This window comes from Truncatella angustata, assembly GCF_020726525.1.
Source record: "Truncatella angustata strain MPI-SDFR-AT-0073 chromosome Unknown BKA67scaffold_1, whole genome shotgun sequence".
Classification (NCBI taxonomy): domain Eukaryota; kingdom Fungi; phylum Ascomycota; class Sordariomycetes; order Amphisphaeriales; family Sporocadaceae; genus Truncatella; species Truncatella angustata.
This window is the reverse complement of record NW_025763381.1, coordinates 6,323,959-6,339,544: the sequence shown is the minus strand read 5'-3', so window position 1 is coordinate 6,339,544 and position 15,586 is coordinate 6,323,959. Positions and strand designations below refer to the sequence as shown.

At 47.9% G+C, this 15,586-nt stretch overlaps 7 protein-coding genes across 7 annotated transcripts; 2 read left to right on the top strand and 5 right to left on the bottom strand.

Moving 5' to 3' along the window:
- The first annotated feature begins 181 nt into the window (after positions 1-181).
- Positions 182-1,424, top strand: BKA67DRAFT_549267 (uncharacterized protein). The gene has a single exon (XM_046101570.1). The coding sequence runs from the start codon at positions 678-680 to the stop codon at positions 1,164-1,166; it is 489 nt and encodes a 162-aa protein (XP_045964944.1). The 5' UTR covers positions 182-677; the 3' UTR covers positions 1,167-1,424.
- Positions 1,425-2,797: 1,373 nt separating this feature from the next.
- Positions 2,798-3,377, top strand: BKA67DRAFT_549266 (uncharacterized protein). The gene is made up of 2 exons (XM_046101569.1): positions 2,798-3,103; positions 3,161-3,377. Exon 1 carries the CDS (start codon positions 2,816-2,818, stop codon positions 3,086-3,088), a length of 273 nt encoding a protein of 90 aa, XP_045964943.1. The 5' UTR covers positions 2,798-2,815; the 3' UTR covers positions 3,089-3,103; positions 3,161-3,377.
- Positions 3,378-4,152: 775 nt separating this feature from the next.
- On the bottom strand, positions 4,153-5,679 carry BKA67DRAFT_653967 (family 1 glycosyl hydrolase; the record flags this gene model as incomplete). Its single annotated transcript, XM_046106480.1, has 2 exons — positions 4,153-5,539; positions 5,636-5,679. The coding sequence occupies 2 exons, from the start codon at positions 5,677-5,679 to the stop codon at positions 4,153-4,155; spliced, it is 1,431 nt and encodes a 476-aa protein (XP_045964942.1).
- Positions 5,680-6,849: 1,170 nt separating this feature from the next.
- Positions 6,850-8,420, bottom strand: BKA67DRAFT_549261 (uncharacterized protein). Its single transcript, XM_046101568.1, has 2 exons — positions 8,051-8,420; positions 6,850-7,918 (listed from the first exon to the last, which is right to left on the bottom strand). Exons 1-2 carry the CDS (start codon positions 8,169-8,171, stop codon positions 7,323-7,325), a joined length of 717 nt encoding a protein of 238 aa, XP_045964941.1. The 5' UTR covers positions 8,172-8,420; the 3' UTR covers positions 6,850-7,322.
- A 430-nt stretch (positions 8,421-8,850) lies between these two features.
- On the bottom strand, positions 8,851-10,482 carry BKA67DRAFT_653965 (sodium/bile acid cotransporter; the record flags this gene model as incomplete). Its single annotated transcript, XM_046106479.1, has 5 exons — positions 8,851-9,439; positions 9,493-9,718; positions 9,828-10,040; positions 10,090-10,275; positions 10,335-10,482. The coding sequence occupies 5 exons, from the start codon at positions 10,480-10,482 to the stop codon at positions 8,851-8,853; spliced, it is 1,362 nt and encodes a 453-aa protein (XP_045964940.1).
- A 693-nt stretch (positions 10,483-11,175) lies between these two features.
- Positions 11,176-13,125, bottom strand: BKA67DRAFT_634434 (tripeptidyl peptidase A; the record flags this gene model as incomplete). The annotated part of the gene is made up of 4 exons (XM_046105641.1): positions 11,176-11,473; positions 11,540-11,682; positions 11,742-11,973; positions 12,036-13,125. 4 exons carry the CDS (start codon positions 13,123-13,125, stop codon positions 11,253-11,255), a joined length of 1,686 nt encoding a protein of 561 aa, XP_045964939.1. The 3' UTR covers positions 11,176-11,252.
- A 1,152-nt stretch (positions 13,126-14,277) lies between these two features.
- Positions 14,278-15,402, bottom strand: BKA67DRAFT_641853 (uncharacterized protein; the record flags this gene model as incomplete). Its single annotated transcript, XM_046105786.1, has 3 exons — positions 14,734-15,402; positions 14,469-14,673; positions 14,278-14,416 (listed from the first exon to the last, which is right to left on the bottom strand). Exons 1-3 carry the CDS (start codon positions 14,951-14,953, stop codon positions 14,278-14,280), a joined length of 564 nt encoding a protein of 187 aa, XP_045964938.1. The 5' UTR covers positions 14,954-15,402.
- Positions 15,403-15,586: the final 184 nt, after the last annotated feature.

Below are 15,586 nucleotides of genomic sequence, written 5' to 3'. Positions count from 1 at the left end.
GCCCGTCAAGCTCCAAGCCCATGGAGAGAGCTTTAGGCAACGTCACCCACACCCACACCCACACCGACCGACACCCACAGTAGCGCTTGGGCCCTCCCCGCTTATGTAATGCATTGGGCCCGGGTTTGCCTGCCACTTCACATGAAAGGCAGCTTGCACATTCCCCAAACTGTCGCCCAAGCAAGGGGGCCATCCCGTGTCAACTTCCTGAAATGCAAACATTTCCCGGCACGTGCTTGGTCTAAGAACCAATGCGTGTTTCTGGCACAATGCAGGAAATCATTCTGGAACAAGCAAATGTGCTCCACATGTGGTGTAAATCATGCCATTCCCGCGTTTACAGCGCCCTACCTTTGAGGAGCTCAAGCGTTTCTGCACTCGCAGACATCAGCATGTGAACACTCCGCCAAGAGCTCCTCGTAGAGATAGAGAGCTGAGCTATGCCATGCATGAATATCAGCGTCGCCCCGGAAATGGAGAGGTTCACGCTGCGTAGATAAAGGATCGGAAAAGCCGATCGAGGACATCCGTATAAGAAGCCTCACATCACTCTGACAACCCAAGACAGTCCAAATCACATCATTTATCTCATCAACTACTGGTCAACTGCATTTATCTCCATCTCCACAAAACAAGTACAACCCACATTTCTATACTTATATATATATATCTTCACAATGGCCACCACCAGCGTGCACATTGGTTCTTATGAGAGCATCCCTAGCAGCGCCTCTCCCGGCCTAGTTTTCCTCAAGGAGCTCCTTCCTTCCTGGGATGCTCTCGGAAAGCCTTCGAAGCCGGTCCGTGAGTTTTTCAACAACGAGACCGTTTTCGTGACCAATTCCAATGACCCTACTCCTGTCGGTCAGGTTCTGCAGGGCCTTATCAAGCGGGTCGATAGGCTTGCCAAATTGCACCGGGAGGTTTCTGTGGCTTATGATATTGGTAAAGAGGATGGCAGCCGCACTGTTATTTTCGAAGCTATCAACACGCGAGTGCTTAAGAACGATCCCTCGAACACCGAAGTCAAGGGCAAGGAGGTCACCATCCTGGAGCTCAAGCCGGTTGATGGCAAGCTCGTTGCTCTGGAGGCTCGCACCACTCTTGAGAACCATGCCCTCAATGTGCATCAGCGCAAGATAGGTGGTGGTGCAAATGGTGCCTAGGCTTTAGATGGCAAGTGAGCCCGTGACTCGACCATTGCGGATGGAATTTGCTTGAGCATGATTTAATGAAAACTTAGACAGCTAGTTCCACATCCAAGCCTTTGGTTCGGGGAGAAGAAATTTTTTTTAAAGCTTTTCTAAATAGAGAGTAGTATTTCATCAATCTATGTAGTTATTAGACTCATCTAGTGGTGGCGTGTGTTTGGCTTAATACATACAGATGTCCTCGTATGAACGTGCGACGTCCGGATTCCATTGGGTTGACGTGTACAATCCAAGACGCTCAATGCCAGGAAATTGCGATGAGTGTGTATGGATCAAGCACTCGGCGTGGCACATTGAGCTTTTGGGTGACGCAGAGTGCTGGCCAGTTGCTTTATCTGTCTTCAGAAAGCCATTAGCGACGAGCTTCAGTCTATATTGGTCCTTTCCGAGGGTCTTACCATATAACCAAGCACTTAGTATACGATTAGCAACAAATAGAATTCTGCGCCTTCAAACCTCACCTCAGGCGCATTACCCGAGACCTTGCATCTGATAGCAATGAAACGGCCTTCAGATAATCGGACCGCCTCGACTGATCAGTCCGTTCGACAACCGTGATGGTAACTTTCAGATGTGTGACCCATCACGATAGCGGCTTTGAAATCGTCGTATCATTTGTTACGCTCCACTTGAGTTTCACGGATACCAACGGCCCATGCATTCACAAAACTGCACTATCTAAACGGCCAAGGATGTCATTAGTACGATAATCCATATCCACATCAATGACTCCAGATGGGTCAGTACACTCGCTGAATGATGTCGGATTGTAATGGACGGGTTCTCCTTCCATCGACACCCAGGAGAAGGTTGGTGAATATATATGTCTGAAAATGATGAAATAGGAGAGTCACTATTTCTCTGCCACAAGATTCCCCTCGCTAGAATACGTTTCCAATCTGGCGATATCCAAAGACCAGCTGCACACCGTTGTGCAGAAGAATAAACTGATATATTTCTGGCTATACCATGTGCTACCAATTTGTCAGTTTTGACTGTAAGTATCCACGAGCAATATTCTTGAACAATATAAAACCACTCTTCAAAAACTGATAGTAGCTCGTAGAGCAGCTCATATAGTGCTTAGCCACACTCACAAGCTCAGCTAGAAAAGCACCCTCGTTAGACTTCTCCAGACGTAAAATCCATATAGTATCCTAATAATAGACATTCCTGCAGTATTCAGCCTCTAGCATCGACTAAGTCCATCCACTGCGTACGTGCATTCTCGTGGGATTGAGAGCCTCCCTTATGATGGCCCCAGTCGTATTAAACCCTCGCAAGTATCTCAGTCGCCTGATCATAGACACAGACCTTGGCGACATGGATGAATTGTTGTCGTTTCTTTCCAAGAAGCCCTCGTTACATAAGTTCGCTGAGCCGACAATGATGGTGGCCAGAGACTGTGCGTATATTGTTCTCATACAGGCAGCCTCTCGGCCCCAGTGAGTTTCGTCGGTTTGAATAATGCAAATGGAGTCGATCGAAATCAAGCTCGAACCCAAACTAATTGTGACCTTGACGGCATCTCTCAAAACTTTCAGTAGGTTTGAGATTTTGCTACCAACTTCGAGGCGCGGCAATGTCTCCTTGACCGAAGTGAGATGTTCCTCTTGGCTTTCCCAACAAAAGCTCAATGCAGTGTACTTGGACTGCATGTGTGGGCTGAGGTCGGTCAGTTGTATAGTCGATACATTGGCATCTATCGTCAGAGTATAGCTGGGCCACTTGTCATTCACGCCCGACTTAATTTCCATCTGATAAATATTACAAGCCGAGTGCCCACGTATGCATCAATTGAGATTGTAACCAATAAATTTAAGCGTATGCGCTTCAGATGCAATTATCGGCAACTCAAGAATCAAGGACGAATCTGAAAGCTTGAAGTCCCTCTATATGTGTGAGTTAGTCTCAGAAATTTCCATCGAGAAAAATAGAAGACCAATGACCTTTTGGAAATTCTTTTTTTGCAACTTTGGTAAGTGGGAGCTTGACCCTATCGTGAACCTCTCCTTGTTGAATCGGACATTCAATGGCTGCAGGTCTTTTTTGGTCTACTTGTCCCCATAAAGTAGTCGCCACAAGAAGGCTGATGCATACCCAGCAGCCCTGCTGAGTACCCTCTTCAATTCGACTAATGTGCTTGGAGACCTGTCTACTCCTATGGGTCTTCGCAGATGTAGTTGGACTTCTTTCCGCTTCAGAACGGCACCATTTAAACAGAGAGTTGCCCATATGGAGTGCATTGGCATTTGAGGAGGCAACAATCCGTTAAAGTGACGGATGATTTTGAATTTGCGGTGAATGCTACATTTTCATTAACCTCACAAAAGTAAACGATAACGTAGACTTAGGGTTATATACTTATTTCGTCGTGAATACTCAATATTTGCCAGCACATAGGGCAGAAGCCAATCAATCATATATGCGAGTATGGATATGCTCGCGGCAACAGTACCCAACATCCTATGTCACTTCCAACAAAAACAGACTGCGAAACTCCTAATGCCTGATAAGTCAGCCTAGCCGTTGTTTGACTTTCCGGCGCTTAAGTTACAACTGTGGGTAGAGTAGATTATAAAACCCCCACAAACGAATGGATGGATTTTAATTCAGTGAAACCCACATTGCGTTTCCAGAGTACTGAGGCGAAGATGCTCGTGGTTTCAAACCAGACAGGTGGTTCGCTGGAGATATTGCAGATAAGAAGAATTACTTTCTTGCTGAGAGGTGGTACGGATTAAAAGATGCTGACATGAGTTCAACAGTTCGGAGCTGGACCAAATTCTTGTCCCGGCCAACATCTCGCTAGCAGGTAAACTGTGCAATTTCACGGGGCAAGGTGTTGCTTCGACTTCTGATTGATGAATATATAAGAACTACATAGATGATTATCCTACAAGCGGCCGTCGCTAACATTGCATGCAACGCACTCATTTGCTTACTCGGATTTAATCAATCCCTTGAATAGACCTGCCATCTCATTGCCGCTCTTCTTTGCAGTCCTGACTTGACCAACTTCGTAGTTAACATAGGTGCAGCCGAATCGGGTCTCGTATCCTTCAGCCCACTCAAAGTTGTCCATCAAAGACCAGGCCATGTAGCCCTTGACATCACATCCATCTTCTGAAACGGCCTTTGCCAAAGCATTGGCGTAATCTTTGAAGTAACGGACACGGAAATCATCTTCCAGGATCTCCGGGAACCCCAGGTCGTTTTCACCCTTGATACTAGTACCGTTCTCGGTAACATAGATTGTTGGGTAACCATATCGTTTGCTCAACCAGTTGATAAGGGCACGGAAGCCTTCAGGGTTGGGCCGCAGCCAGAAGGACTGTGTTTCGTCACCAATACAGTCGCCATTTTTGGCAAAAGCAGTGGTCTCGAGATTTCCAAGGAAATCGTCCTCTGCCGGAGTGCCAGACTTGTGCTTAACATAGTCCGCAGTGTAGTGATTCATGCCGTAGAAATCGTTCGATCCTTGGACTAAAGCCTTCTCTTCATCCGTGAATGTCGGCAAGCGGTCACCAAGCTGCTTGAGCATGGAGTCAGGGTATTTGCCAAAGTAGATAGGATCGGCGAACCAGGAGATAGCGAACTCAATCTTTCGATTTGCGGCCTCGACATCTTCAGGGTCCTCAGGGTCCCAAGGGTATGTGTAGTCGCCGTTCAAAGTGATGCCGATTTGCCCACCGTTGGTTGGCTTGAACTCATCTCGGTATACTTTGACAGCTCTGCCGTGTGCAACAAGTAGGTTGTGGCCAACAATCCAAGGTTCCCTTGCACTGTCCCCAACTGGGGACTTTGTTCGGTCAGAGGTGTGGCCAGGAGCGAAATAGCCTGTGCTGTACCCAAGGATTGAGCTGCACCATGGCTCATTGAAGGTGATCCAATTCTTGCATTTCGGTATAGCCTTGAAGACAATCCGAGCGTAGTTCTCGAAATCCAGAGGGAACTCGGTCCTGTTGAGAAGACCTCCGTATCGTTTGTCAAGCTCATCCGGAGCATCCCAGTGGTATAGCGTGATGAAAGGGGTGATACCAGCGTCGAGCAAGTCATCCACAAACTTCACATAATGATCAAGCCCTTTCTGGTTGACTGGGTCATTACGGCCACCCAAGGGGATGATACGGGACCATGCAAGTGAGAAACGGTAGACTTTGGCGCCAAGGTCTTTGAGCAGTTTGATATCATCCGCAGTTCTGTTGTAAGAGTCACACGCAGTTTTGCCGTCTGCGCTATGGGCAATCTTTCCATCAGTAGCGCAGAATGTATCCCAGATAGACGGACCTCGTCCGTCTTGTTCGGTGGCTCCTTCGATCTGGTAGCTGAAATAGGAAACCCGCAGGTCAGCTTCCGCAATTCACTCAGAATAGGCGGGCCCTGGTGGTTGGGATATAGAAAAAGAATGGGGCATCACTCACGAAGCGGTAGCGAACCCCCACTGGAAATCCGATGGGAGAGACATGGTGACCTCGCTTGATAAGTGACTGAGCACGACAGCACTGGGTTATCTAGGCTATTTCGGCGTGACCAGCGTCCGTCTTATGGTTTGGGCTCGTCTGGGAAAATACGAAATATAGTGGTTCGAGTGAGCGCCAAGACCTAGGGGCAACAATCTTCAGACGCAGATCAACAGGTGGGATGATGGCAAGAGATACCGCTTCCAAGGACACAGAACTGTCTGCGGTCAAGGGATTGGCGCGGAGAGGCATCATCTTATACCTGTACAGCAGGCCATCTTTGATCCGTCAATCTACGCGCAAGCGCTTTTCCCAATTATCCCTCGTCGGACCGTAACGACCGAGATGCACTTTGGCCACGATGGCTGATTTCTCCAAACTTGGTGATGCGCCAGACTGAAGAAAGACAGATGATCCCCGCGGCGGGGTAATTGGAGCTGGTAGTATTGGCCGCCTCAAGAAAGACGGGCAACTTGGCGAACGACAAACGATGGTCGTACCCCCAAATTCCTCCGCAGCGAGCAACGTGCTTGTATCCAAGTTTGTAACGGCCCGCCTCTCCGAAACCCTGAAGCTGGATATGGTCAAGACCCGCCAAAACTTCGGCTTGGTGCTGATTTGTCAGTTGGTGCCTCGTGTTTCCTCATCTCGGAGGATTGCCATTGCACCTTGGTTTCGGGACGGTGTTGCTTTGAGTGAAACCGACCAGGGACTGGGCCTGCAGTTACAAATATGAAGCTTCTATGCATGCGGCGTATTCTCATGTGTCGGACTGGGGCCTAGATTGGTGACAAGTCTCTTAAACCGCCCGCCATCAAAGCGTTCAATCATGGTGGGCAGCTTGGCGGCTGAACATTCGGATCAGCTGTGCCTATGCTGCCTGTCTGCCATATTAACACCGGCAACCATGGCGAGTTTAGATGAGGCCATGCTTGGTTCTGATAATTGTTCCACGTTACAGGCGTAAGAACACAATATGGCTGTCTGTCCCTGGCTAGTCTCGCCAACTGCGAATTTCTTGTCGACTTGGGACGATTTTGGCTGAGTGCAGCGCACATGTACCTATTTGGCGAGCTCCATGTAGTAGTACCTTAACTTCGATGGTACCCGTCCCTGCATGTTAAGCTTCGGAGAATTGGCCGTAAATTGGACCACATGTCACAACAAAATGCACGTCGAAGCTCAACTCTTCCATAATGCGCTGTATTATACATAATATGCGGAAGCGCTTTCCTATGTGCAGCGGCTAGCAGTGCCGGCCGTGAATGCAGCGCAGATCTAAAGCCTCGATATCCCGCCGCCTCATGGCGATAAATCACAGAAAGCACTATGCGCTTACCTCAGCCTTGCAAACTCCTCTCTACTCGATGTATGCGAGGTCAATCCGGAAACACGGGTCTTCATCCTTCAGCAGAATTTTCCTCTGAATTATGCTCAGGGTTTTTGACATCATTGTGGTCCCATACCTAGCTGCCGTAGGAATTGCCTGCCCGCCAAGCCTTCCATAAAAATGAACGACAACGCCCTATCACAAATGCCGAGCCAAAGAACCTTATACGCCAGTCGATATGTTACAGGCGAGGCCCTATGCGAGCGTTGTACGGCTCTGCGGACCTCTCAGCCATCGCAGAGGACACAATGCTTTGAATCAATGCGCGCTGGCTCGAGCAGAAGCGTTGTTCTGATCCGTGGCTCCGCGCTTCCTCTTACCCGTAGCTGAAGACTCGGATGATTCATCGTTGTCATCGCCAGTCCATTCGGTGATCTCCCATTCCACATGCACAGTGCCGTCCCGGCTTTCCCGAGCACCTCGGCTGGTACGGACGTTGCTCAGACGGCTTCCCTGCATCATGCTGTCAAACCAAGGGATATGAGTGAAGTCACGCCCAGTCAATTGCGAGTCGTTACCTGCTCCGGGTGTTGTTGGAGTTATATCCATCATGTCGCCTTGGTCATCTTCAGCTAGCAGACCCAACTCTTCCAGATCATGCAAGTCTTCTGTCAGGAGGCTGCCGAGGGTCAACTGGATGAAGTTTGCCTCGCTTCTGGGTTGTTCTGTGAAGTACGAGATTGGAGTGCCGCAAAAACCACAGAAGTGTCTTTGTGTGTGCTCCTCGGATGGATGCGCGTAAATGCGTCGAATAGCCAATCTCGACTCGTCCTCAAAGAATGGGTAGGTCCGACTGTGATACCAGGTGAGAGGCACGCGGAGGAAAGCTGAGAGGGGTGTAGCAGAGGCGATTCCTGTAGAGATGATCTCCGTTAGTATAAGCAGCTACTCGTAGACTACCCACGATCCCGAAGCTCCGGGCCACAGCAACAACAGTCCAAGGACGGGGGCCGGGGTTTTGTCTTAAGAGAACTTGAGATACGTACTCTGAGTAGCATTCGTGTCAAAGAGAACCTGTGCATCTCGTGCTGAATTGTCAGGAATTCGGACGATGTACTGATTTCGGCCGCAATGGCAGCTGCCCCGCAGTGCTCTGCCGGGACTCATTTTGGCTGTGCAACGTAGATGGACTGTGGATTGCCTATGTATATGATGTGATATAAATTAATAAATCTGAGAAGGCAGTTAAGCCTGGCTCATGGAGCCTGTTGTCATCAATTGACCTTAATACTGTACGTGGAGGGAAATGCGTGGAAAGTTGTTTGTCGGGAGAATCCCCTAGAAACTTGAGACTTGCAGTTGATCATTCCACCCCGGAGCGTCGAGGTGGGACACTATGACGGAACTGTCTCCAGCTGAGCTCCCAGCCTTCTGAACCGTATTCGACAAACCCCAACGCAATTGCAGAACACGCAATGCAGAGTGCAAGGTGGTTGCGTCCTTTCCATTACAGAGCCAATTCATCATGGTCTAATTTACATCTCTGGCGAGATCCAATGGAGCGAGTTACGCCTCTGTGTTGCAATATACAAATGCCAAACTAATGTCAAGTACTCAGACTAACCTAACCGAGCTATCTCACTTAGCCTTGTCGCCCCCACGTTGATCCCGCTTAATTAAGCGTCGTACTATGTAAGTTGCAAGTTTGCAAGTGTATACTGTGACTTAAACTAATCTGTCTTGTAGCATGTGTGGTTATTAGACATGTTCAATCAACAGAATAATCATTCAGGTGCATGAGTTTTAAGTAAATCGTTGCAATCAAAGAAGGCTGCATATCTCATGGCTACGTTACGACTTTCTGACCAGACTTGGTTTGCGGGCCACGCTTGACACCACCCACAACTCGCTCGCTGCCATGAGTGCTTTCTGGGCTGGTTTGAGCTCCTCGCGCGTGCCTGGCATCTTCCGATTCTTCGTCGGATGATCTACTCGCGTCTCTTCGTAACCACCAGCGGAACAAGATTGTCAAAAACTGGGCAGTAAACACCTGCTCCATTGTGTAGAGAAGTATTGGTATCTGAATGAGGGACCGCGTCAGATCCGATGATTGAACCCACATCGCATCGGCAAGAGGGATACCCAATGCTTGCGTCTTTGCTGCTCCGCAAAGGCAAACAGCGACCACCTGATCTCTCGGCATTTTCTTGATTGTGATCGCGCGTCTTATGATAGAAGGGAGAAGAATACCAAACTTGGAGTCAGCAAACCAGGTATTAATCAACTTACACAGAAAGTCTGGAGGATAGGCTGCGAAATAGCACACAATCGTGAATACCATGTAGAAAGCCAAGTTCATCAACACATTGAAAATGACTGAAGACTTCGGCAAGTCGTAAAGGGCACCAGTTTTGAAAGCGCCCGAGAACGTTGCCCTAAAGAAGGTGATTAGCTTCATGATTTATGCCAATCCCTTTCCCCCACATACCAGACAAGCAAAACCATACATAGGGAGCACATCTTGGCCAGGCGTAAACTCCTCAGCGTCCATTCCACCTGTCTCGACCAAGTCCAGCGAAGAGCTTGCCCGACAGCCAAAGGAATCAGAACACTCAGCCCAATCTGTTTCATAACACTGGCATACATCGGTCCCAAAGTCGATGGAGATGCCGGCCTTACTTGGTCGAATTCCGTACCTGAGGGAATAAAGGCGTCTAAGTGCGAGATGGTTGTTAGTTTGTTCAACTAGTCCTCGCGAACTGTATTCGCTCTGTGACACTGACGTGAAGAGGTCAAGTCATTAAGTTCTCTGATGCCACTTACAAATCAAACCTGGAGCAATGAAAGGTCCAAGAACGTTACCAATAACAACCTCGATGATCGCCGCTGCTTCATCGCCTCCAGAATTTCGAGTCATGACCACGTTGGACGCAATAGTAGTCGGAATGGCACTCACTACGACCATGCCAACCAGCATCGTGATGTCAATGGTGCCCGATTCCAATCCGTTGGCAGCAATCACTATGCGAATCACGACTACATCTTATTAGCTCACAGTTCGTTCTCGTATTTCATACATACATACTCAGCATCAGGATGGGGATTATGATAAACCCGATTCCCTGGACAATAATGTGCAATCGCCAATTCGTGATGTGTTGCTTCAACTTTTCTGGCGATAGTTGCATTCCGTTGATGAAGAAAATCAACGCAATCGCGCCGTACAAGATGGAGTATTCCGAGCGGATGACACCTCCCTTAGCGGCGACATCTATAGAACCATGTCAGCACTAATCATCCCACAAACAAGTAGCAGTTCTAAGTGTTTACTTGGAAAGAAATATGCGAGCAGTGTCGCGATACCAAACCCAAACACCAGCCAGTTGTCTAAACAGAATTTCGAGATGGTTTTCGCGATTCTGATAGATGCATTCTTGTGCTGTTCGTCCACCGAGTTGTCTTGACCTTCCTTCGCCATGATATGCTATCTGACATGAGGCATACCTCGCCGTCTGAAACAGGTTGGCGCACAGCTTTTGAGCGAAAGTGGATAGACATGAGAAGCCAAAGAGCACAATTGTCCATTTCACGATATCTGGCTGTCGAAGCACGCCATTCCGTCTTATTGCCGTGCCAGTGCTCGGATTGGAAGATGGCCAGAAAAAAGTGGTGACGGCATCGCGCCAGCGGGTCCTTGCCATCTTCGGCCAATCTCTACAAATCTCCATCCAACCCTCGTCAACGTCAGCTCAGACAGCTTCCATCACCAATCTCTGTGGCGAGTTCCGCGCTCGTTGACACGACCTGATCACTTGACACGCTGCTGTTTAAAGATGAAATGCTGCCCGGTCACTCCAGTTGTGGCCCGTGATTCAAAGTACGTTGTATCTCTGATTGAATCTCCAGTTTTTGTATTCCCCCGACCCCCTTGGATATATTTTGGATAGGTGTCGCATTGATTCAACGGTGGTACCCCCACCTCGCACCAGGCGAACTGGTGATATATGAGAGTGTGATAAGAGAATAGGAATTATGTCGATCAGCCTTCATTATCAGATCTCCTACAGCGAATCATCTCTCGTTTGATACAGGTCACTAATGACCATAGACAAGTAATTCAGAATTAATAAACTTTGTTTATTTTCAAATAATATATAATCAATTCTATATTGATTATACATAAAGTTTTGTTTCGTTGGTCTTACAGCAATTCCTAGCATGTCAATACTATTATCATACACCGAACATTCAATCAGCAACCAACAAGGCCGCCTTGGCCATGTCTGCGAAGTTTGGCATACCCAATCCCGTCACTGGATCCCATCCAACAGTATTATTCCAACTTGCATATGGGATAATTCCACTACCTTTAAGCACTTCGCCGGTTTGGGAGTTCGTACCATCACAGCCTGTTGCTGTTCCGGTTGCCACATCAATGAGTGAGCCGCCCTTAGTCATGATGCCGTAGACTATGTGCGACAACATGTGAGTTGCGCCAGAAATGCAGTGTTTAAAGTCACAGGTTATCTACTCACGGAAAGGGTTGATGAAGCCCATGGTCGGTTTGCCTGCTCGAAGTCGAACGTCATTCAAGAGACCAATGAGACCAGCAACAATAGGCACTGATGCAGAAGTTCCGCCTGTCGAGCCTTGTCTATTTCGACTGAAAAATGCGTAGCTATGCACACATTAGCCACATGCACGGATCTCAAATGAGGTGCCTCCGTATAACCTTACTTAGGATGAAGAGAGTGAGCAGAGATGTCAGGGAAAGCTCTCCCAGAAAAATTGGTGAACCCTCCAGCTTCGTAGTATGCCTTGGCCTTGGAGTTGATGCCATGTTTGAGGTAGTCCTCCACTGCGTTCTCTTGGTACCATGCGCGAGGAAAATAGTTGCTGAAACCGCCAGTGCTAGCTCTCCAGCCGATCTCAGGGCCCCATGATTGAGTACCACCAACAGAAGTGGTATCTATCAGAGTAATCAGCATCAGACCGAAAAACCATTAACCAAAGCCATTGCAAGATACTCACATGGACAAGTACTAGGGAAAGCTGGCGTAAATTCAGTATGGTTTTTGCCGTCATTCGAAAGGCAAGACGCGCCAGTTCCCGTGTCACCTGAGGAATAAAGTACCGTGATGCCTCTCAGACCCATCAGACCAATCATGTCGCACACGCGCTTGGCATATTCTGGAGGAACAGTCTGTTCGTCATCGCCATATGAGTTTGAGATGACTTGTGGAAGCTCATCGTTCGTCCTGTTGAGCAGATATTCGTAGTATTCCAGGTAAGGCTCGTTGGAGTTGTGGTCTGCGGTGGGTTTATCCAGGTTGGGAATGAAAGGCGGTTTGCCTCCTGTAATATACTGTATCTGAGGCAGTGGGTACGACATGGCATTCTCGAACTGGGCGTCGAGGTTGGCTTCGCCGATGTGGCCGTTGGGATCTTGATGATCGAGACCTCCATTGATAGTCACAACAGAGAAGTTCGAGAGAGGAATCCCATAAGTGCTCTGATAAAGATGAAGATCATCCAGTCGTGCAGATTGATTTAGGAAACTGCCGAAAGCCACACGACTACCGCTGTCTGGGTCGGGCTTGTAGTGGCCAACGCCGTATGCGTTGCGGAAGCAATCAGGGGTAACAAGAGCAGAGCAATGTGTGGCCGCATTAATATTGGTTTCGAATGGCGCCGCGGCAATTTTGGATTGCATGATCATATCTTCCGGCATCTTATGAGATCTCGTCTTGCCGAAATATGTTGTAGGGTGGATCAGGTGTATATATTGAGTAACCTCGCCCGGCACAGAATATTGTTTTGTGCGGAGCTTCTGGACACCGTCGACATTATAATACGCGAACCTGGTGTCAAGCAGCTTATTTGCATTTGAAATCGTGGTAGCAAAATTAATACTTGCTCCTTGTTGCGAAACGTATTCGACACCGGCGTTTTGCAACCATGCGATGACCGTCCCGTAAGCTTCGGGGGAAGGGTAGAAGAAATCCTCCATTTCCCCTCTATCGAGGTATCTCCCATACTCGGGATTTCCCGGCGTTGATACTGCCACCAGCCTTTCTTCCAAGTGCTCGATATTCTCTAGTGCCAGTCCGATTGAGAGCATTATCAATTGGTTGTTTGGAGGAGTGTGAAGAAGCTCAACATGGCTGCCAAGCTGTACGCGGCTCAAGATAGCAGAGATAGCTGGTGTGGCCAAGGAGACCAAACATGCCAGTCGCCTTAACATTTTTTTTTCAACACTCCGAAACTGATGTTTAAAAAAGGTGGCCTGACTGTTGAAAGAGGTACTACCGTTTTGGAATGAAGATCAGATATGATCGCCCAGGTTGAGGTATGTATACGAAGTTCTCTACCACCAAGCTACACAAGCCTGCCTACCTATAGTACGAAGAGATTTGAATGGAAGTTGCGACCTACAAAGTAATTTGTATCATATACTACAGCAAAAAGAGAAAGAGGCACGGCGAGTGCATGGCGGGCAATTTCCAACTGTAAGCTTGCACAGTTTACTTACCCGCGCCTTATTGAGGCACAGAAGTCAATGATGCAAGTTACAATGAATGTTACATTCACAATCTATGCTTTAGATCCAATGCGGAGATCGGAAGAGGTTCACTTGGTCTGGATTGATTTGTTATTGCCAAGGTCTTGTGTGATAAGGTCTAGGCTTGCCGTTTTAGGAGCTGCGACAGCGGAGACAGGCGAGGAAACGGCCACCTGTATTACCCGGAACATTTCTAGCAAGCCGTCGGTAAGAGGCAATTATAAGAGCCGAGCTCTGCATCGGATGAATTGACTGCCAAATTTAGGAAGTACGGAAGAAGAAAGATACGATGATCAAGCAACACCAAGACCACAGTCTACGCAAAGTGTTCCGGGAGGAACGGAGTGCGAGCCCGACAAACAATCAGTTAGGATAATTCCCATTGCCCAGTTACTCTTATATGGTCCGTATTCTATTCTGTCGAATTTAGGGGTCACTTCCCGCAAGCGAAATGCTTGCTTTACTGCTTGCAAAAAATAATTTGACGAATTCTGAAACATATTGTCTATACCTGCTATGCTTCTACTTGGCCGCCCGTGGTCGTCTCCACCACACGCGTAACCCGTTGCTTTGGTAAAAAGCAGGATTAGATTTGTCAGTTCATCAGGCATCTGCGAACTATTGCCTCTGAGGCTAGAGCCTGGGTGTCTGTATTATCAAGAACCTGTGCCTAGCTACTGCTGTGAAATTTCTTCTCCCTCATCTCTCATCTCACATCGCTAATCCTTGGATCTTAGCTTTAACAGGATCTATTGTTGAGTAGACTAAACTGCGGAAATCCAATTGGCTCATTCTCTCCAATGTGATATTCGGATATGCAAAGAACCATGCACTATAACGACCGAATTTGCTGCATGTGTCAGTAGACCCCCGAACATATGAGTATGTGTCGATGTACCTACCTGGGATCATCCTGAAGTTTACTGATCGTCATGTTGAAATCCCACAGATAACGAACCACCTCGAATTTAAACTGCCAAGAATCGCCACAGGACTGATAACCCGTCGGATAGCTGTTGTTATCGCCTTGAGTTTGCGTAACGCCGTCCCAAGGAAAACTATAGCTGCAATCCATCGAGTTATCGTAGTTGGGATCATCCCAATGGACTATTTATAATTAGTCAGCCCCCTTACATATGGCCGTGAAATTAGACTCGTTAGGCGTACATTTGTATGCGCAGTTATATTTCTGGTCAACTGACTCTCTATCGCAGTTCAGCGATATCCCGGAGAGCACGTAATCATCCCAATCGAACTGTGCCAGGTCGATCCATTTCAGTCCGACGGGGAGCACCTCAGAAGAAGCAGGGTACTTGGATTCCTGGATGAAAAGAGGTAAACATACTACCAGAGGAAGCAAGAAGGTCCAGATAGGTATGTGGCACATGGTGGATAAATAAGGTTGGGAGGTGTAGGAGAGCCAATTCGTTGTTGAGCTTAAGAATGTTTGGTTTAATATCGACCAAGAAATGTTCGTGCTTTGTAGGTTGTGTGTTACCGCAGTGGTGTAGGAGTGTGAATGGAAGGAAAATAGGACCCTAGGAAGACGCCAGCGTCAGGCTTTATATAATCAACTGGCATCTATTCACCGCCAAAGTCTGCATCTCTGTTAATCACAACCACTCTTCAGGTTTAACAGAGTGACCAAAAAAGCTTGCTAACGACCTCTTCATCAGAATAATGACCATACACAAATGCGCTTGGCCCGAATGACACTTGAGGGTAGTAATGCAACTTGCCGATGTACCTGCCTGAGGACCCTTAACAGCACAACGAACAGAAACCTTGCGAACCAGTCCGATGTCCGAGTATCTTCGAGCTGCATTGCGAGGTGGCTGACCCAGATTGCTCATCAGCGGCAAATCGAGGTTACACATGATGCAATATATCTCCGGTTATGTTACTAGCATTATCTAGTTTCGTGTAAGTCTTCAACCTTTACTATTACTGGTAACGTGACTGGCAACGAGTTGGGTCGCAATGTAGTCCAGATTTCTGTACTATGAATAACCGATATCCA